Source organism: Eurytemora carolleeae, unplaced genomic scaffold, assembly GCF_000591075.1.
Source record: "Eurytemora carolleeae unplaced genomic scaffold, Eaff_2.0 scaffold604, whole genome shotgun sequence".
In the NCBI taxonomy this organism is placed as follows: Eukaryota; Metazoa; Arthropoda; class Copepoda; order Calanoida; family Temoridae; genus Eurytemora; species Eurytemora carolleeae.
Genome location: NW_019396514.1, coordinates 147,263 through 169,538, shown reverse-complemented (window position 1 = coordinate 169,538; position 22,276 = coordinate 147,263). Strand labels below are relative to the sequence as shown.

General features: G+C 31.6%; 1 protein-coding gene across 1 annotated transcript in view; it reads right to left on the bottom strand.

The window, feature by feature from the left end:
- Positions 1-902: 902 nt before the first annotated feature.
- Positions 903-22,276, bottom strand: part of LOC111704687 (alpha-catulin) — a 66,267-nt gene continuing 44,893 nt past the window's right edge. Inside the window, exons 11-23 of the mRNA XM_023477000.1 lie at positions 18,647-18,724; positions 14,322-14,414; positions 11,491-11,548; positions 10,049-10,107; positions 9,805-9,848; positions 9,698-9,734; positions 9,129-9,173; positions 7,508-7,556; positions 6,769-6,809; positions 5,366-5,432; positions 4,542-4,603; positions 3,174-3,222; positions 903-2,901 (exon numbers count right to left, since the gene is read on the bottom strand). Of these exons, the coding sequence (XP_023332768.1) occupies positions 1,744-2,901; positions 3,174-3,222; positions 4,542-4,603; positions 5,366-5,432; positions 6,769-6,809; positions 7,508-7,556; positions 9,129-9,173; positions 9,698-9,734; positions 9,805-9,848; positions 10,049-10,107; positions 11,491-11,548; positions 14,322-14,414; positions 18,647-18,724 (1,840 nt within the window). The 3' untranslated portion in view covers positions 903-1,743. The remainder of the gene's footprint in view (positions 2,902-3,173; positions 3,223-4,541; positions 4,604-5,365; positions 5,433-6,768; positions 6,810-7,507; positions 7,557-9,128; positions 9,174-9,697; positions 9,735-9,804; positions 9,849-10,048; positions 10,108-11,490; positions 11,549-14,321; positions 14,415-18,646; positions 18,725-22,276) is intronic.

The window sequence follows — 22,276 nt, the reverse complement described above, 5'->3', positions numbered from 1 at the left end:
AAATTAGGTTTCTTTACGTTTACATTTACATTTACATTGACGTTTATGTTAACGTTTATGTTTACGTTTATGTTTAAGTTTATGTTTACGTTTATGTTTATGTTTTCTTTTACGTTTTCTTTTACATTTACGTTTACGTTTACGTTTATGTTTACTATTACGTTTACGTTTACGTTTACGTTTACGTTTACATTTACGTTTATGTTTATGTTAACGTTTACGTTTACGTTTATGTTTACGTTTACGTTTACGTTTACGTTTACGTTTACGTTTACGTTTACGTTTACGTTTACGTTAGAAAGTTATATTTTGAGGCTAGTACTTAGCCAATCTTGTGGTTTACAAAGTAAAATATATCTTGCTTGTACATTAATACAGGGATCGTCGTATATATCAATACATTAAAGACGACATCCGAATTCTATTTTTTTATTTTTACCAAGCATTTACACAGCATGGATACACATAAACAGGAAAACAAAGAGAAGCTGCCAATTAACAGCTTATTTTGTTTACTTGTAAACTTGTAATCTAAAAAATCTTGTTAGAAATATAAACTTATAAAATGTCGTCTTCATTTATTGATATGAATGCCGCCGCCTACAGTAGTTGAGAAAAGTAAGCCGAGGTTTTGAAATTTGGTTTGCATCTTTTGTGATTTCATGTTTTTGCGATAAATATGCATATTCAATATAAAAGTAGAATGAAATAACATACAGTTTGTAGAAGTAAATGTAAACATTGCGTTGCCAGAAATTTAATTATTTTGTTACAAGATATTTTCTCAAAAGTAGGAATGGATATTTCAATCGCTTTTTAAAATAAAAAAAACGCTGGAATCGTTTCTAAGTTTTACTTGGTCGTTTCGTTATCAAAGGGAGGTACATTTTATTTTTTTAACAATCGTTAACGACTCATAACAACAACCCTTTGTTGACGATGGTATCGTTATTCTGATAAATCAAAAAAAAAGTTATAGTTTTTTTATCGTTTGTAAAATTGATTAACCAGTTACAACTCTACTCCAAATGATTTACCCTGTATATTTACTAGGAAGAAATCTACAAATCAAATACTCCAAATATTTCCAGCACAAAAACTTTCTTCATTTTTCCAGTTGTTGTATTTAAGAAGAAAAAGCAGGGTTTAAGGATTTTCTTTCAGTGTTAGGAAGTAAAAGTTCCTGTTTGAGAAAAGTATTTTTTTAACATTATAAACCCGTTGTTTTTTCTAATGCTAGAAAACAAAGCAGAAAGAAATTGAATTTTAAATGTCCGATGACGGCTTTTCTAGGCTCCCAAGTTCTTCGAATCTTCATTAACAGCATGCATGATAATAACCAACGCAAACTGTAGCAAGAGTATATTTATAAGACCAGCTAGTACAAGCAGAAAGTCCCGGGCTTTACAACCCAAAAACTGAGAACAGGTCTTCGGATAATCAAACGCTGGTTGGAAACATTGACGGTAGACGCCTAATTCTTTTGTGTAATAAACAGCCTTGGGTGGACCAGTCTTTTGCGTAGGCATAGAAATTCCTAATTCAATTAGAATATTTTCATCCAAACCAATATCTGATTCTCTACTAGATTCTATGCTCCCCGGGGAGTCAAATTGAAAGTTATCCCTATTGTCTGCCGGTTGAGCTGTCTTCCTAGAAATACTAGGAAATTTAGTGGGGAAAATAGAATTAATATTATAAACTGGAAACACTCCTGTATGAAAATTCTTCATCAAAAAGATGTTAGTAAAGAAGGAAGGACACTCTTGTTCTCTTATTTCCCCCTGCGCCAGCTGCTGGGGGTCCTCCGCGTCTGCTTGACCCGAACCCGATTCCGGAATCCAGATGGCTTGATGATCCTCCGGCTCCTCCTGAGGAAGCACCGAAGGTTGAGCTTGCATCTGTCCCGTCTCCAGAGCTGTTGGAGAGCGTAATACCTCTAAAATCCAATTCATATTTTTTGGCATTCATAAAACATAACTGAACTACTTTTGCTGTTAGGTACATGATTTGATTGTTTTCTTTTATTATGCTATCTACTTTTCTAAATGTAGACTCTTTACCAACTCCTGGGAGTTGAATAAGGAGTTGCATCTGCCCACAGTGGCGAGGAATATGGTCAGCAGCTTGCATCAGTATTCGCTTGTCCTCGCCGGTTGGCACGGTGTAAGAAAACATGCGAACTAATTTATACAGCTTATTAGAGAACTCTGATAATGATTCTGCCTTTGTGAAAAAGTCCTGGGTGGTTTTAATTTTCCCTTCCCCTCGGGTAAAACTTTGCATTGATTGGGCGCTTGCTAACATGCCTCGTGCATGTTTCAAAATTTCATTATCATCACCAACCTCCTTGAAAGTATCTAGGATTTCATGGGCGGTCGCCATACCAGACCGTATTCCATTATCTGGTACATACCCACCTTGTCGGTACTGTCCATAACCTTCACCGCCCCAGACAGTCTCGTTCCGGTAAGGAACCCCATCAGGTGGCCCCCGGTCATGCATCGGATAGTGGGGATGCGAACGCATCGGCATATTGTTTATCCTATGCTGTTGAGAGTTGATATCAGGAGAATACATGGATCCATCACAGTGATTTGTCCTTGATCTATATCCATGCTGTATCATTGGTCCCATGGTAAAGTGATTCACATGGTTTGGAAAAAACTGTTCTGAATTTTGTGCAGACAAATTTTGTATGGAATTTACGCCTCCCTTTGAGGGTGGGTAACTTTTAAAGCTTTCTAATATGTCTTTGGCCACTTGAACAACATCACTTACTAGGAAGCGCCACATTTCACAAAAGTTTTCAAAAGTTTCTTTGGCAATTTTGGAGGTAGGCTCAGCACAGAAGGTATTTGAAGCAACAATAACCTGTGGTCCGTAGATATGCAAGTTAACCTATAAGGGTAAACATTCATCAAATTTTAAAAAAATTTTAAAAAGAATTTGTGAATTTCCTCAAATTTCCCTTAGTCGATATTTTGTAAAATATTGATAAAAGGAATTTGATGCCAGCAGCATCAATAGCTGAATATGCAAACATCTCTACAAATATTGAATATTCAACTGTACTCTTTCAGGATAAAGGATTGAGTAAGAACCATTTTCCTTAAAAACATGATTAATAAAAATTAGATTAATAATAAGTATTAAAAGATTTGATAATTTTCCTGTGAATGTTTTGCTTTAACTCTATCACATTCTCTTGTTGACACATGACTAAATTTTTTTGGTTATTTTTTAACATTTGTAGCATATGAATACCAGGATACCAGGATACCAGGAACCAGGATACCAGGATACCAGGATAGGATACCATGATACCATGATACCAGGATACCAGGATACCATGATACCAGGATACCAGGATAGGATACCAGGATACCAGGATACCATGATACCATGATTCCAGGATACCATAATACCAGGATACCAGGATACCAGGATACCAGGATACCAGGATACCAGGATACCAGGATACCAGGATACCAGGACCAGGATACCAGGATACCAGGATACCAGGATACCAGGATACCAGGATACCAGGATACCAGGATACCAGGATACCAGGATACCAGGATACCAGGATACCAGGATACCAGGATACCAGGATACCAGGATTCCAGGATACCTGGGCACCTGGATACCAGTATAATAAGATACCAGGAAGAGAGTGTTTGTAAAGTTTGAATAATGAATATTTGATCAAAGGTCGAGGAAGAAAACAGATCTATCCAGCAGATCTAAGAGATAGTCTGAATATATTTCAGATCTAATCTATCCAGTAGATCTGAGAGATAGTTGGAATATATCTCAGATCTAATCTTTCCAACAGATCTGAGAGATAGTTGGAATATATTTCAGATCTAATCTATCCAGTAGATCTGAGAGATAGTTGAAATATATTTCAGATCTAATCTTTCCAACAGATGTGAGAAATATTTGGAATATATCTCAGATCTAATCTATCCAGCAGATCTGAGAGATAGTTGGAATATATCACAGATCTAATCTTTCCAGCAGATCTGAGAGATAGTTGGAATATACCTCAGATCTAATCTATCCAGTAGATCTGAGATATATAGTTGGAATATATTTCAGATCTAATCTTTCCAGTAGATCTGAGAGATAGTTGAAATATATTTCAGATCTAATCTATCCAGCAGATCTGAGATATATAGTTGGAATATATTTCAGATCTAATCTATCCAGTAGATCTGAGAGATAGTTTGAATATATCTCAGATCTAATCTTTCCAACAGATTATCATTCAGATTAATGGAATTGAATACAGTGGTAAACAGAAAGCAAGGTAATGACTGTCGTCCTTGTTTTATCTTAAAATGTATGATTTAGTTTTTTTGATGATCATAAATGTTATACTCTAGAAATATAGACAATAAAGCCTAGTATTTTAGAAAAAGGGGAAATTAGAAATGCTTAGAAAATGTTTTGACACTTTAACAAGACCAAAATTTTCTTGTGGGAAAGTAATGATATCAAGTTTTTATTGCATAAAATATAAAATAACCAATTCCCTGATCAGTTTACACACATCTTCCACATAATCTATGTGTTCAGCAAACAGATCACATTCAACCTAAATAGAGGTTAGATTAGAAGTTGCACATTTTCATTGGTTTCTCCTCGTTTTAGATACAGTAGTCGGCGTTAATATCACTACAATATAGACGCTTTTCTATTTCTATCAAGCTTTTTTTAAATAACAAGTTTACAAGTAAGCAAAGAAAAGCTGTTAATTAACAGCTTCTCTTTGTTTCCATGTTAATTTGATTGATATTTACCACTATATCTAAACCATATTGGATTGTAAATGAATGTTGGGAAAGTAAGTTTTTTTCCAATATATTTGGTTCAGGTAGGTTTAATTAACTTTTAAAATCGGCCAATTAAATAATTGTTCGTTTTCAACTCATAACTTAACCTCTTGGACCAGCTCATAACGAACAAGGTTTTTTAATAATGTATCCCCCGACAATAAAGCATTACAGAGAAAAAGAGCAATCTCTTTGTTTAATCGGTTTAATGTTTAACTTTTAAAATTGTTTATTATAAACATTTGCTTTCCTTACACTACTCTATGCCAAGTTAAAACCCTGAGAAAAGATTTGTGAAAAAAATCGAAACAAAATACAATAGTTTTTTCTCAAAGAATAACAAATTAGCATAGTTTAATTAAATTACGAATATATAGTTTGGAAATATTGGAATTTTCACAGATTTTTGTGGTGTCATTTTGAAGTCCATACAAAAACCTTAATATAAAATATTCGGTGGGGGGGGGGGGGGGGGTGCAGTTGGGGATATGGGTTGAAAAATATATCCCCTGTTAATTAATTACCTGCAATCTATCAGGATCTGAGGAGAAACCAGCTGTTCTAACTGCATGAAGAATATCTGCTCCTCGTCTTAATTATTAAAAAAAAATTAATTAAAACTTCATTTAAAAATTTGCATGTACAATTAATTAATCAAAACAGACAGAGATATCTGTATTTTTGTAGCTAAATATTGAAATCCGTGAAACACTGAAGTGCAATTTGAAAAGTATTTCATGAATACAATCTCAAAATTGAAAATTATAATCTTGATTTCTAAACAAAAGTTCCTCGAACAGCCGCAACCAGAAACAATTGTTCTAATATAAAATAGCAAAATATAATTTTCTTTTCGTTGGTCCAATATTAAAACTGTAATTCTCATAAATCTAAAATGTTTAATCCTTTGTGTTCAGTTCTCCTTTATATCACAGTAAAGTTGAGGAATAATGCAAGCTGTACTTTAATATATTCACATTAAAAGTTCAAAACACTCTTTCTATTGCGCACCTTTTGTGACTTAGTCTTTCTTTAGAATTCCTAAAATAGAAAAATCTAGATTTTTCAAATTTTTACAGTGAAGAAACTGAACTCTTTTTTTGAATTTTCTAAACCTTTTATGATTGCAACCTGATGTAGTCTGTAGTCCTTTGATATTCTTAACTATGAATTCTACTTTACAACATTTAGGGGCTTCTATAAGAATTTAACCAGGAAAGAGATTACTTTTTTCTAGGGGGGGGGGGGGAGGGAGGAGAGGGAGCTAGCACTCTAATCCTTCCTGAGAAACAAATCCTAATCCTCCCTAAGAAACCAACCCTAATCCTCCCTGAGAAACCAACCTTGATCCTCCATGAGAAACCAACCTTAATCCTCCCAGAGAAACCAACCCTAGTCCTCCCTGAGAAACAAACCCTAATCCTCCCTGAGAAACCAACCTTAATCCTCCCTGAGAAACCAACCCTAATCCTCCCTGAGAAACCAACCCTACTCCTTGCACCCTGTCAAAAGCAAAACTATTGTGAAAAGTTAAAGAAAGCCTTAAAAACTAAAAATTATAGAAGAGTTGTTTCAAAGATGTTAGGTACTTTCCCAAAGATGTTAGGTACTTTCCCAAAGATGTTAGGTACTTTCCCAAAGGCCTTTTCCAAAGCGGCAACTTCCCAAAGATAGTTTACCAATAGACAACTTCTCAAATGTGCAATTTCCCAAGCAGAAACTTCCCAAGTATGGCCTAGCCGTAGCGTTAGGCTCCCTAATTTATTAAATAAATATGTAGAAAATGTTCGGTAGCTGAGTGTGCAGTTTCTATATCTGTATATATTTATAGGGTTCATATTTACCATAACTTTACTCCCCTTTATGTATATATATATGTGCTCAGCGCTCGGTCCCTTTAATATCTAATACCAAAGAGTTTACTCACCTCGAATGGTCAGATAAAAACTTGGTGTGTTCCACAGCAGTCTATACAAATAGAAATGTAACAATTAAAGGAATTAAGTTTTTGCAATACCTCAAATTTTCTTATCCCAATATCTTTGATACTTCCATTTTTATAATATATTTTCGACTCAATCATCAATATTGAGTTACTTTTCAGATTATTTTCTATTTTCTTTAAAGATTTTTGCCCGATTGTTTGTTTTTTCTCCTGTCCGATTCTTTTCTATATTAATGTAGTTTGAAATATCAAAGGTCTATGGCATCAGGATGTAAAAATATAGGAATAAAAAAATGAGATTTTGTGGCAACATGTTTTTTTACTAAATTACTCATGATTGGTCAAAACTAAAAAAAACTAAAAAGTTTTTACAACAAAAAGTCAAAGCACAATTTTTTTGTTAGATTAAATTGATATTTTCTTATTTTTATCTCTCAAGTTTGTATTACTCTGGTATATTTTTTGAGAAGAGTTTTATAATGTTATTTAAATTTTAAGAGATCTTTAGAGGGACTGTAAGCGTATACTTTCAATGGACATGCTAAAATGGCATTGGTCGAATTACAACAGTACTTTTCAAAGTCTTGTTTGATCAAGGATCAATTAGATATCAAAATCGTTCTCTAGGAATATACCTAGTCCATTTAAAAAACTCCTAGTCAATTTGAAAGCATGAAAATTATAGAATTGCTATGTTGAGTTGAATAATCATGAAGAATACCTGGATTAGTTCAGCTCTTAGCTCCGCTATTGTATGGAGAAGGGTTCGACTAGAATTTATTCTTCATGGCATTGAAATACGGTTTTGCAATCCCTTCTTTTAATCTCGGATGCTATCAACATGAATCCCAATTTTAATCCCTTTTTCAATTTCCAGATAAAATCCTCGAATCCTGGATTTAATCCTTATTAATCCCAGCTTTCATAATTGAGTTTAATTACAAAGGAATTGAATGTTTGCCACAAACTCTGATTTTCTAATCCCTATTTCTTTCCAACCCAATGCTGTAGAACTTAGATATTTCAAAGTATAAATTATGTTAGATCAAATAACCTTAATTTAAAATATCAAAGATTAACACACTCATGTTGCAAAGATATAGGGATTCGAAAATTTGAGTTTGTGACCTTGACTTAATTTCTTCAATCCACGTCAATTCTGGATTAAGTGCTTGCAACTAATCCCAGATTTAATCCAATATTGAAACAATGTGAAATAATATCCTAGAATTATTTCTGTTCTTCTAAGATTGATATAAAGGAATAGATATAGAATTGATTTATTTGATTAAATTGTAAATTGCAATAGAGTATGAGGATTACACCCGGGACTTAAATATTGGATTTTAATTCAATGAATTTTAAAATAAGGATTAAAGCTGGTAAGTAATTGAATAAGCTACATACTACATATAGTCTATAGATGATTCAAAATACAGTGATCACCAGAAAACAGTTGAAAAGGAAGACGACATTAAAGCAACATTGAGGTGCATTTGATGTAGATGTAAAGTAAATAGCTTTACTAGTAAGTTATTAAATCACTTATTAATAGAAATAGCTCTGTTAACACTGAACAATTACTAGGCCTCCTGTTCATTGCACTATTTTACATCATGACTTGAGTTTAAAGTCAACTTCCTATTCCAGCAATTTCTGATTATGACTGTATTTCCACGTCACTATTTTATAAGTATATAGGTTAATATCCCCACTAATATAGGAGTAGGTTTATATCCCCACTAATATAGGAGTAGGTTTATATCCCCACTAATATAGGAGTGTAGGTTTATATCCCCACTAATATTAGAGTAGGTTTATATCCCCACTAATATAGGAGTAGGTTTATATCCCCACTAATATAGGAGTAGGTTTATATCCCCACTAATATAGGAGAGTAGGTTTATATCCCCACTAATATAGGAGAGTAGGTTTATATCCCCACTAATATAGGAGTAGGTTTAGCTAGATATATTGTTGGCACTAAACATCACAGAATCAGCAGAAAAGATGCAGACAGATATATAATTATATAGATAGATAAAACGATAGGAGAAAAATAGACATACAGATGTAATTTAAAAAAAAGGAAACCAAACAATCGGATTGGACATTGTTTTAAACCAAAATTAAAAATTATGAAACATCCGCGGAGACATATAGACATATGTATAGACATTTATACACAATTGCTAATTGTTTTTTTTGTACTGTCCAGATATTTCTTAGGGTCATATGGGCCCGATCGGTTCAGCCGTTTTGACGTTTTTTGGATACAAACATCCTAACATACACCCAGACAGGCAAAGTATTCAAACAGATAATCTGGACATGAAGAAAACCTCATTGCTAACAAGCCTGTGTCTCCACTCCTTTCCTCGTGCAATCTAAACAAAAGGGAGTGTTCGCGAAAAATGAAAGAGGAAAACCTGACTTTCAAACTTTATTTGGATCGCTGGTAACTTTACTTATATCATAGCGTATAGAAAGGAGGAAATGATTGAAATTGCTTAATAGTAAAGAGCAGATTGATTGTCCATGCAAATTCACTAAGCTGCATTATTCTTTTTATCCCGTAAATCGTTAAATTACACCGTTAACTTATCATTTCAATATTACAATGTACATACATTCTATATTTTATTCTAGTCATTCGAATGCAGTAAACATTTATAATAACTTATGTAACTTTAGAGAATATTCATTACAGTTTTCAAGATTTTTAAAAAGCGAGGACGATATTTTCAATCAATTAATCGTGCTCTTCATCTTCCTTCAAGCGCGACTGATCGAGAATGCCGCGCATCAATCATACTTTGTGAAATCAGTGAATTTACTTGACTCTTCTGCTATTAACATCAAGTTTTTTCAACCATGTTTCCCTTAATGCCGATCGTTCAGGCATACATACCTTGACTCCTGTTCTGAAAGTATATGTGAGCTAACACCTAAAATATATCATAATATAATTTCAAAAAATTCGAATGGGTTAAAAAAATATTTAAAAAATGGCAAAACCTGGAAGACGAAGCAGATTATCCAACTCTAGTTTACATCTGTACCTAAAATTAGAATTTTTAAATATTTTTCTCGTGGTGTACTTTTCGGCAAACTTGAAGATAAAGGTCGATTATTGTTTATAATATCAATCCCATTGGAGGTTAAAAGTGAAATGCAATTAAAAATTAAATTTTTGCGTTTCATTTCCAGTTAAAAATGTTGCCGAGATACATCCAGAGCGCAACCATTTCTAAATGTTTACCTTAGTAGAATAATTTGCTGCCGATGATCATGTGTCGTGTACGCAGAATCCGTAAAATCCTAAATAAAGAAAAAATAAATTTATCGAAAACATTCTCTTTAAAAATAAAAAATACTCAAATGTTAGCCTCAAACTTCAAAAGAAAACGAATAAACACTTTCCGACATTGCTTTCATATATTCTATTTGTGTAGTGGAGTATTTGTTTATGTAAAGTAGAAACCGTTGTTCAATGGTAAACATTGCCAATGTTGAGAATACTGAAATCAAACGCCTTTTCCAAGTCTAAATCCAACATTTAAAAATAATTTATCAACGTAGTAAAATAATCAAAATTTTAACAATTTTAAATTCATAGAATTAAATGCATTATCAATAAAGATATCTTGAATAACAAAATTAGTTGTGGGCAGTTTTTTTTTTAACCCGACCAGTCTTTAGACCGTCCTGTACCTTACTCTACCTACTTAAAAAAAAAAATTTAAAAATCCTTTAAATTACTAATACTTAAAAAATAATGAAATTTCAAGGTTATAAAGTCTAAAATGTGGGTGATACATCTTTGAAAGCAAAGAACCCTCCCCCAAGACCCTCATAAAATGTAGTGTGAGAATGTGTTAAAAGAAATAAACTTATTTATAGCTTAAACTATACTAAAACCCTGCTAAATGCTGTTGTATCAGAATTTCAATCTGAAATGTAAAAGGAATTACACAGTGAGACCTATAAAACTGTGGAATAGGAAGACGATTTCAGATTTAACACTAGTAAACTACTTGCTACTAGTAAACTACTTGCTTTTTAACAATATAAACAATTAAGATTGAAGTAGTTCTCATTATTCCACAATTTTATGGGTCTAACTGTATCTCCCCAAACTTTTTTAACAGCATAATTTCATGGAAACTACTAAATTTTATTATTCTAATTATTTCAGATATCGTGTTAAATAAATCAAAATATAATTTAACTTAACTTACGCACAATCTAATTAAACATATTAAAGACGTTTCTCAATAAAATTGATCATTTTCTAGGAGACATTTCCAAAATAAAATTGTTATGCTTGCAGCCATGACGTAAAACCCAAAGAACTGCTTAAACCTATTAGTAACACAGAATACAAATTGTATTTTTTTTTGTTTCTGCCTAATATTGGTAATTAGAAAATTACTCTTTTAGAAATTTATGTTTGGGAAGCGTAGAGTTTGGAAACTGTATATACGGAAAAATGATTTGGGACATTGGGGAGATGGGAAAATAAATATTTGGATTTAAAACCAGATTTGAAAATTTATATTTGGGAACAGGTTGAGTTGGATAAACGTACATTTGGGAAAAGTTATGTTTGAAAAATATATATTTGGTATAAACCGTTTGGGATCTAATCATTTGGGAAGTTTCATATTTTTGTTTGATTTAACAAAATAGAAGACATTTTACCTGTGTCCTTTCCACAATTGAATCGAGAAGACAGCTTATCTGATCACAGTAGCTAGGACTAAATAGAAATTTAACAATCAATCAATTAATCATTCAATTACTCAATCAATCAGACAATACATCAATTAATCATTCAATTTAATCAATCAATCAGACAATAAATCAATCAATCAGCCAATAAATCAATCATTTAGTAAATTAGTCAATTAATCAGTCAATTAATCAGTCAATTAATTAGTCAATTAATCAGTCAATTAATTAGTCAATTAATCAGTAAATTAATCAGTCAATTAATTAGTCAATTAATCAGTAAATTAATCAGTCAATTAATTAGTCAATTAATCAGTCAAATAATCAGTCAATTAATAGTCAATTAATCAGTCAATTAATCAGTCAATTAATTAGTCAATTAATCAATCAATTAATCAATAAATCAATTAATCAGACAATTATTCAATCAATAAATTAATCAATTAACCAATAAATTTTCCAATCAGTTAATTTATCATTTTATCAATCAATTTATTATTCAAGGATTCATTAAATTGATCAAATAATCAGCCAATAAATCAATCATTTAGCTAATTAATAAATCAATCAATTAATCGATAATTTTATCAATCAATTAATCAATCAAATTATCAATCAATAAATCAATTTAGCAATCATTTCATTTAATCATTTCAGCAATTATTTAGAATAATTGGTTTTTAATTTTAAGTTTTGTAGGGGGGGGGGGGAAGTAATGGGAGGGGTCAGTGTTTTGATACAGAAACCTTAACTCCCCCATTAGTGTAAGTTTTTATCTCTGTGCTGCATTTATTTTGATTTGTTAGAAAGATCTAATTAATTTAATTCAGTTTCCCGCATTCTTTTTTCTTAATTCACTATCTTTTTAAGGAAGAGTAAGAATAAAATTAAATATCTCTGACATCCAAACATTCAAAATATTTAAAAAAACTAAATGATTGACATCTTCATTACTTCTTTTAGTTATAAATTGCGCTAAGTACTTTGTATGTAACTATTACATGTTAAGAGTCTCCACAAGAATCTGAGATATAAATCCTATTTCAAAATTGCTTGCTAGACAAGATAGTTTTTATGAGATTTATCAAAATATTTCTGACCACAGATATTCACCGAAACGGGCTTTGAAACAATTTCTAAAATCATTTTTCGTTTTCCGCGGTTTGAAAAATTGTTTTGTGAATGTCTTCGATCAGAGTAAGTATTTTGAATTTTTAAACGCCAAGAAACCTTAATTATCTCAAAATGGACCTCACACGGATGCCCATAATATTATATCCACAATGAATTATTTAATCCTTTGGCAAACAAAATAAAAAAACATTTTTGCAATTGGTCCCATGACTTATCATCAATTTGCATACAGTCATCGTCGTATATATCAATACGATAAATACGTCTTTCGACTTAAATTTGATTTTCATTATGCAATTCAAACAGCATGGATACCCATAAACGTGGAACCAAAGCGAAGCTGTAAATTATCAGGTTCTCTTTGTTTACTTGTAAACTTGTAATTTGAAAAAAAAAAATACTAGAAAGCGAAACTTAAATAGAAAAGTTGTCTTTAACCCTATAAAGGCTGGGGGGGGGGGTCTGAATCTATGTATAGCCTGGGGGGGGCGTTTGGGGTTTGGTGCCCCCCTAGAAAAAGGCCATAGAGAATAGGTATAGGGTTGAAATGCATGTTCATAGACCAATTTTTCATGGCCACCTGAAAGGAAAAAAATTAGACCGATAACTTTAATAGTTTGGGTGCTAGGGAGGGTAAAAAAAAGTTCAAAGTATTTTTTGTTTTAAGCAAATATCAAAGTATGACACATGTTTCTACATAGATTTTTCAAGGGCTTTTCAAAAATATCTGTCGCTTTAGTCATAAAAAAGTTATGGGCTATTTTTAAAATTTTTTGTTCAGATCGGAATTTTTTCCGCCCTGTACCCTACCCTATAAATTAAAAAAAATATTTTTTAACAAAAAATCCTTTTCATTAAAAGTCACAAAATTGCATGGTGAAAAATGAGAGTGCTAGGACAAAAAAACTATAGGGGGTGCCAAACGCCTCTCCCCCCCCCCCCCCCCCCCCCCCCCCCCCCAGCCTGTTTAGGGTTAATGTATTGAAACCCCGTCTGTAGATACTGTATATTTCTAAGTAATGTTTTTAATCAAATTTAAGAGGGAATACAAACCTGTTTATTTGTTTAATTGCTTCTAAAATGATGTAAACACTTGATAAAGAATAACAAGCAAGCTAGACCAATTCAACGCGGGGCTCTTTAGAAATACCAAGAAAACAAATATTAAAAATAAAAACTGCACAGAGACGACAAAAGACTAAGTTTAATTAAAAAAAACGCGTCGATTTTTCATTCATTCATCATTTCATTCCTTATCAGACAAAGCGTTTAAGGCGAATAGTACATGCCACCTAGAGCCAAGGATTTAATGCAAGGAAAGTTATTTCAGAGGTGTACGCATCTTTTGTACTGCAGTGTACTGTCACTGGGTGTTAATGTAAACACAAGACGGATGTCGAAGCCTGACATGGGATCCATCTTTCACATAAATAATCAATGAAATATTCTGGTCATAGGAAACTATTTATGTGAATTATCAAAATTATCAAAATTCAATGCTTTTAACCTCCTCGGATACTAAACGAACACTGAGGCATCTATTCTTGTTTACAAATTCCGCCCAGAGAGAACTGGTTTCAATATGTACGCAGAGTATACTTTCCTTGCATTATATTCTTGCCTGCAGCCTAGAGCGTTACTTGAAATTTTGTCAATTATTGACTAACCTGACAACAGACAGTCGTATTAGGTCCACGGAGTGTTCGAATTGTCGTAGAGATCCCAGTACACTTGCTTGCACTCCAATACTTCCATCCTCCCTTTAAAATATATATTGTACTGTAAACTTGTACTAGTCCTATACTTCTAGACTCTCTTTACAATACACTGTACTGTAAACTTCCATACATCCATCCTTCCTTTGATATACATATTGTACTGTAAACTTGTACTCCTATACTTCCATACTCCCTTTACAATACACAATTTACTGTAAACTTGTACTCCTATACTTCCATACTCCTTTACAATACACAATTTACTATAAACTTGTAATCCTGTACTTCCATTCTCCCTTTTATATACATATTGTACTGTAAACTTGAACTCCTATACAATACACAATTTACTGTAAACTTATACTCCTGTACTTCCATACTCCCTTTAATATACATATTGTACTGTAAACTTGTACTCTTATTCTTCCATTCTCCTTTTAATAAATATATTTTGCTGAAAACTTTTACTTCCATACTCATATACTTCCATCCCTCCTTTAATATAGACAATGTACTGTAAACTTGTACTCCTGTACTTCCAAACTCCCCTTAATATATATATTGTACTTTAAACTTGTACTCCTGTACTTCCATACTCCCTTTAATAAACATATTGTACTGAAAAATTGTACTTACATACTTCAATCCTTCCTTTGATATACATATTGTACTACAAACTTTTACTTTTATACTTACATCCCTCCTTTAATATACATATTGTACTGTAAACTTGTACTCCTGTACTTCCATACTCCCTTTAATATACATATTGTACTGTAAACTTGTACTCCTGTACTNCTGTACTTCCATCCTCCCTTTAATATGCACAAGGTACTGTAAACTTGTAACTCCTATACTTCAATCCTCCCTTTACAATACACAATGCACTGTAAACTTGTACCCCTGTAAACTCCCTTTAATATACATATTGCAATGTAAACTTGTACTCCTGTACTTCCATACTCCCTTTAATATGTAAATTGTACTGTAAACTTGTACTCCTGTACTTCCATACTCCCTTTAATATATATATTGTACCGTAAGCGCGTACTCCTGTACTTCCATACTTCCATCTTTCCTTCAATAAACACTGTACTTAACTTAACCTGTATCGTCTTCTATAGCAGAAGGCACACTGTGAACCGATTTGTTGATTTTTGTTGAATAAAATAGCAGTTTTGAGACAGAATATAGAATGTATGGGTTTGGCGCAGATTTTCAGTTCCTTTGCCAAAAAGAAACCAATTCCTTCCAAAGTTACTTTATCGAACCTAAGGTATTACTTCTTAAACTTTAAAACACATTATAAAATTTTACAATAAAAGTATTCATTTCACAGATTCTGTAAAACCAAGCAAAAAAGTACCAAAAATTAAAATCATGAAAGAGCACTCAAAAAAAAAAAAAAAAATAAAACATAGTTTTATATGTTCTTTTATTTTAATCATATTATTGAAAAGTTATCAAAATACCCCTACAAAGTACATTTTTGACAAATATTCAGATTTGTTTCTCCTCATTATAGACAGTATTTCAATCCTATCCATGCGACCCCCCCCCTGACGTTTTTTTTTGTAGATAATTCAGAAAATATATATTGGTCTGAGGCTGTTCATTTTTCTTTAACTTTTCTAACTAACAAAAAGTGGGGCTTTTACACCCACTGCCTGAGTCCTTCACGCCTTATTTTACCTTTACCAGACTAAATCAATATTTAGACCTTCTTCTTGTCATTGGATTTCGACATTTTACACTTATTTGCAGAAAGCCTTAAACAAAAGGATGAAATTTGCTTAGATTTTGCACATATGCCTTTTAAGGGAGTTTGCACATTTATATTTTTTTCTTAAATACAATGTTACAAATTTTCCAAAAATTTGAATTCGCCGTGTCAAGATCTTTTAAAAATGTTTGCTTAATAACTTAAAATTTCAATAAATATTTGCAGTGAACATATTTGACCCTATAGATATGGCGGTTCCCAACAAATATTTTTTTGTTAATTCCTTTAGGCTCGAAGCTTGACAATTTCTCCCTCTTGAAAATTCTATTTTTGAAATATTGTGCACTATAAAAATGGTTGTACTGGGCTGTATAATCAATTTGCAAAGTTCAAATTGAAAATATCAAATACTTTGAAATTTCAGGTTTATAAATGGCAGACCTGACAAAAAAAGAAATATTCTAAATGGATTTTCAGAGATATTGACATTTTCAATATTTAAGCAAAATTGATTAATGTTTTTAGAGGGTTCCCATTGAATTTATAATTTTCTAGGCAAAATTTCTTAATTTCAATTAATCGAAAGCCGTAGACAGTAACAAATTCGTATATACTTTATTTTGAGAAAAAATATATCTTTTTGTGCAATTTGGAACTGCTCAAACCTATCTATTTTGACATTTTAGAAGTATCAACGTAACTTGATACAGGTATAAGATACAGGTATACTTATACAGTTACTTGATACAGGTATAAGAATTACTCGGTACTCAAAAATTTTTATCTTCTGCACTATCTGCAGTATCGGGTTTTACCAACACAAATTTACAAGTTTACAATTACCAACCCTAGAACAAATAGTACTCTGTCTTGATATTGATAAAAGAATCACAAATATTGAATAAACAGTTGTTGCGCATGGAAACACTAAACCCAAACATTTTATTCGTAAGAATAACGTAAGTATTTCAATTTTAAAAGCATAATGTTAAAGGGAGTTACCGGCTATGTAAGGTAGTTGAACTGAGTATGCAGTGTTGTGCAAAGCTTCTTTCGGATTCATTTGAGACATATTAAACTTTTTAAAGACCTGTAAATCCTGAATTTGAGCGCAAATTCGACTGTATAAGTTTTACTTTATTTTTCGTTGTCGCTATTTTATAATTTAAAAAAAACTAATTCTGAAAACGTATCCACCCCCAAAGTAGGAGTTTTGAACGTAAAATTTGCGCTCAAACTCAGGATTTACAGATTTTTAAAAAGTTTAATATATCTCAAATGAATCCGAAAGAAGTTTTCCATAACACTGCATACTCAGTTCAACTACCTTACATAGCCGGTCACTCCCTTTAACATTATGCTTTGGATACTTGGATATTTAATATACTTGATGAGAAGGGCGTCAAACCTTATAGAAATCCAACGTATAGTAACAGCTACGTATAGCAACATGGGGTATTTTCCGGGAGAATTTTTTTTATATTTTTGAGAAATTAAACGTTTTTGTAAAACATTGTAGCTTATCATTATCATTTTCATAATTTCTATTTTTTAACATACCCAGACATTAAAGGAGCAAAATATTTTAATATGTACATTTGTACTGCTCTCTATTGTGCAGTTTAAGGTCCCCCAGATTTTATTATGTACTGACAACATAAATGAATGATTATATGGTTATACGTAAATTTGCATGTTACTATTTAAAAAAATATTTTATAAAAATGCTATCTACAGTTTTATTTTTAGAAGAAAAAAATTTCTCAAAAGTATTAAAAAGTTCTCCAGCAATGCAAATATGATTTCATAAAATTCCGTTTTACCATTTAAATGAAAGGATTTTATGAAAATTATATCTACTTTACACTGATTATTTAATTTCTCAAAAATATGAAAAATGTTCTCCGGGAAAATACGCCATGTTGCTATACGTAGCGGTTTCTATACGTTGGATTTCTATAAGGTTTGACGCCGATGAGAAGCACTTTGAAGGGTATACGTTGTAGAAAGGGCATCGCTATCTCTACATGGAGGGTCACTTAAAGTTACGCTTACAATCCTTTTAAAAGGGGTCGATTTTTATCATCTTATTTGTTATTGGTTATCAAATTGACTTTTAGAAAAGCTTTCTTTTTAAATGTTCACAAAACCCTTACCTACACGTTCTTGAATTAAAGACTTATCTTATTATAAATACATTTCAATATTCTCCTTTATAATATAATACAGTAAGAACCAGAAAACACATAAACCCTTGCCTACACATACTTTACTGTACTTGAATTGAAGACTTATCTTATTATAAATACATTTCAATATTCTCCTTTATAATATAATACAGTAAGAACCAGAAAACTCTAGAATTGCAAGACGTTTTTGAGACTCAAGTCATGACTTTAAATAAAATTTCACATAATAAGTGATTTAATAAGTTACTAGTAAAACTATTAGCTTTGTAAAACCACGTAAATATTGCCTTACAGTCGTCTTCATATTCGACAATTTTCTGCTTAACATTGTGTCTTACATAAATGTAGCTATAAAAACTTACTGTTGGTTTGATGTATAGATAGTTCCTGGGATTTCATTGAGTTCTAGATCTTCTGATAGTTGGGGGGACACGCCTTCCCTGAATGATAATAATAATAATAATAATAATAATAATAATAATAATTAAGGTTTATTTTATCTTTTATTTTTTATCTCTCTCTTTCTCTCCGGGCAATTTCTAGATTAATTTAGTTCTAAAACGTAAATTAACATTCTTTAATAAAAACATGATCTTACGCAACAGTTTTCATTGAATTTTCATTAAAATCTGATAACTTTAAATGTTAAAAAGATTCAATCCTTACTACTTCTTTTTGAAGAACTTTTTTAGAAGAACGATGATTATTGAATTTCTAATGATATACAAGTAAAAATTATTGTTTTCTCATGCTTAGGTGTTAAATACCAAAACTGTAGAGAAGCTACGAGGTCTCAAGGTCGTATCAGTTGATTTTCTTTGGAGTGGAATAAGGAAATTACATTATTTTCATTTTTTTTAAAGTCTTCTTTACTTTATATAGGTAACATACACACACGATATACATACATTCAATTATACTGCTTTGGTTAATGTATGGATAAGATATATATATATTTATTTTTATATATATAGATTTATAGATTAACCATCTATCTCTTTATGTCCAATGTAAGGAGTAACCACTAATTGCAATACTGCTACTTTTAGTATCGAGAAGACACACTAAAGGATGAAACTGTGAGAAAAGAAAGAAGAAATCTAAGAAATTTGAGTCATGGATTTTTTATGTTGAAGTTATGTGAAAACATTTTCTAGTAGCTTAAAAACCATCTCATAATGTGAAAAGGGTCTGTGTACAATGCACAATTGTTGTGTTTTATGTGTTCATTGGACTATTTACAGTCATAACTTTGATCTATCTGTCATCTTTCTATTCCAAAGATTTTTGTGTCTCAAAAATATAAAAAATATTGTCCCGCAGAAAGAGAGAATTTGAGAATATTAGCACTTAAAGGGACTGTAAAGGAAAAATGAAAGGGGGTATAGGCTGAAAGCTAATCACTTTAGCTCTTGATCGCGACCCATGACAGTTTTATCTGATGTTCCTGTATCGAGAAATTGATATAAACTGTGTTAAAATTATACGAAAGTTCATATTTGTAAAATTTAGAAAATCTTAAACTTAAATCACGTGACCAGAACTATTATCAATGGCAGAGCAGTATACTGTTTACGTGTCTCCGCTTGTATCACGTGACCACTTTACTGCATTGCAATTGGTGGAATTGCTGGTCAAGCAATACAGACGTAAAAATAATATTATGAATTAAATCTATAAAAAATAGAAATAACAAATATATAATTAGAATTGGAGTAAGCCTAAGTTACAATTAGCTTTCGTTTTCAGATAGGTTGCATATTTGCTGAATTTGATCTTTGTAAACCCACTACTTTTATACAAAATTGTATATATATATTAATTTTCGTATAAATTTGATAAAGTTGTAAATCAGTTTCTCGAGACAGGAACATCAGATATAACTTTCATGGGTCGCGATCGAGAGCTAAAGTGATTAGCTTTCAGCCAATACCCCCCATTCATTTTTCCTTTACAGTCCCTTTAAATCATATTATTTAATAATTTTAATCAATTTTATGGTATCTATAGATATAGATATAGATATAGATATAGATATAGATAGACGTTGCTTATCTGTCTGTCTGTTTGTATCAAATAAACGTCAAAATGTTGTGCATGTGGGACCTAACATGACCCTAGGAAAGGTTTACGGATGCTCATAATTGCTTAAAGTAGTCTTCAAAATTTTAGATTTTTGTAAGATTATGAAAATCCACGTTTATTTAAATATTTAATCTGCAATATTTTTCACTGCTGTTTTAGCCAAGAGAGAAAATGGTAAAAGATTAATTAAATTAATTAAAGTTGAAAAAGAAGATGGGCACGAAGCCTAGTTTTTTATTTAAAAGCGCAAAATTTTACTTTTAAAATCATATTTTTTTCATGTGTTCAGTTTACCATAATCTGAGTATATAATCCAATATAATCTAACCATAAACTATCGTATTTTGAAGATAATCCTCACAACGATAAATTTTAATATTAAAGGGACTTTCCGCGTATTTTCAAGTGATCTTTTCTTTCAAAAATTTAAGTTTAGAAGGTGGTAAAAACTATAAAGATTTCCATGTATTTATAAAAGTGAACACATTTTAATTTCTATTCTCTTTAAAAAGTGACTTAAATTTATTTGCAACAGATGTAATACAAGCAATTTATAGAATTATATCAATTCCATATTGTTAATTTGAATAAAGGTTCAAACGGTAAGTTGCATCGTCAGAAATCGGACACACATTTCTAAAATGAAATATTGCTTAATATTTTCCTATTGTCCCTTTATAGTTATATAAAGTGCCCCCCCCCCTCATTACTCTTTAATCCAGCTAACATTACAACAATTAATATTTACTAAGAATGTGGAACAAATAATTGTTTATCTTATATTGAGTAAAAATATAATAGATAATACATTTTTATTTCCTTTCGATTCATCGTACTTTTTCTTCAGATTTAAAGATATTTTTGATTTAAAGGGACTGTTAGCGTAATTTCAAGTGATCCTCCATGAACAGAGGACAGTGCCCGATTTACAAAACAATACCCTTCAAACCTTTGAAAGTTCATCGAGTCCGAAAACCTTCATCACTCAAAGGTTTCGTGGGTTAACAATTACAATTGTTCTGATAGTTTTAAAATTAGTTACGGAAAGGCTAAATTTAATTTTGGGTTTTTTGTGAAGATGGCACACTGTACTAGAACACTAGGAGAAGATCCAAATATACGACACTACTGACATGACTTTGTAACTTTGTAGCTTCTCTGTTTTTTACGAATTTAGCTAGATATATTTTTATTGCAGATATATCTTGTTTGATTTGTTAGTATCCAATAAACGTCAGACGTCCCCCAAGAAAGAACGATTATTGCCAATTGAAACAAAAAAATTCACCAAATAATATAAAATAATAATAATACAGAAATTATTAGTTATACGCAGCGCACGGTGGTTTAAGCCAGTGGGGTCGGTCAAATAGGCCTAGGATTAGGCCGGGTACTGTAAAAAGTCTGAACGCGCCATGGGAGTTGTCATAGTTAGCCCTCCGACGGAACTATGCCAAGAAAATTGACCCCTTTCGTATGTTAATCTGGTTAGGGCGACGTACTATACCATAGGATCGGGTCAGTACACGCTGTTATCTGGCAGGCCGGTACAAACTGGGAAGAGTGTGCGATGTTAAAAAATGGTGGTATGAAAATCACAATTAAAGCTAGATTCATCACAAGAAAAAGTGCTGCAAAGCGTCCTAAAAGGTTGGTAATCGTAAATTTGTAACAAATGTGTCCATTGAAACGTAAAATGATCAACTTTCCTTTTCCTAACTGCATTATCTTGAGTTAAATAGAAAAATGGAAATACAAGTTTTACAAACTTAGAGTTTTGAAACAAAAGTTTGCAATTTTCTTCAAATTTAAAATTCTCACGAGGATTAGACAGCTTAGACTTAAAAAGTTTGTAGTTCCAGAATAAATACCTGAAAATCTCTAAAATAATTTTATTTTTTGAAAAA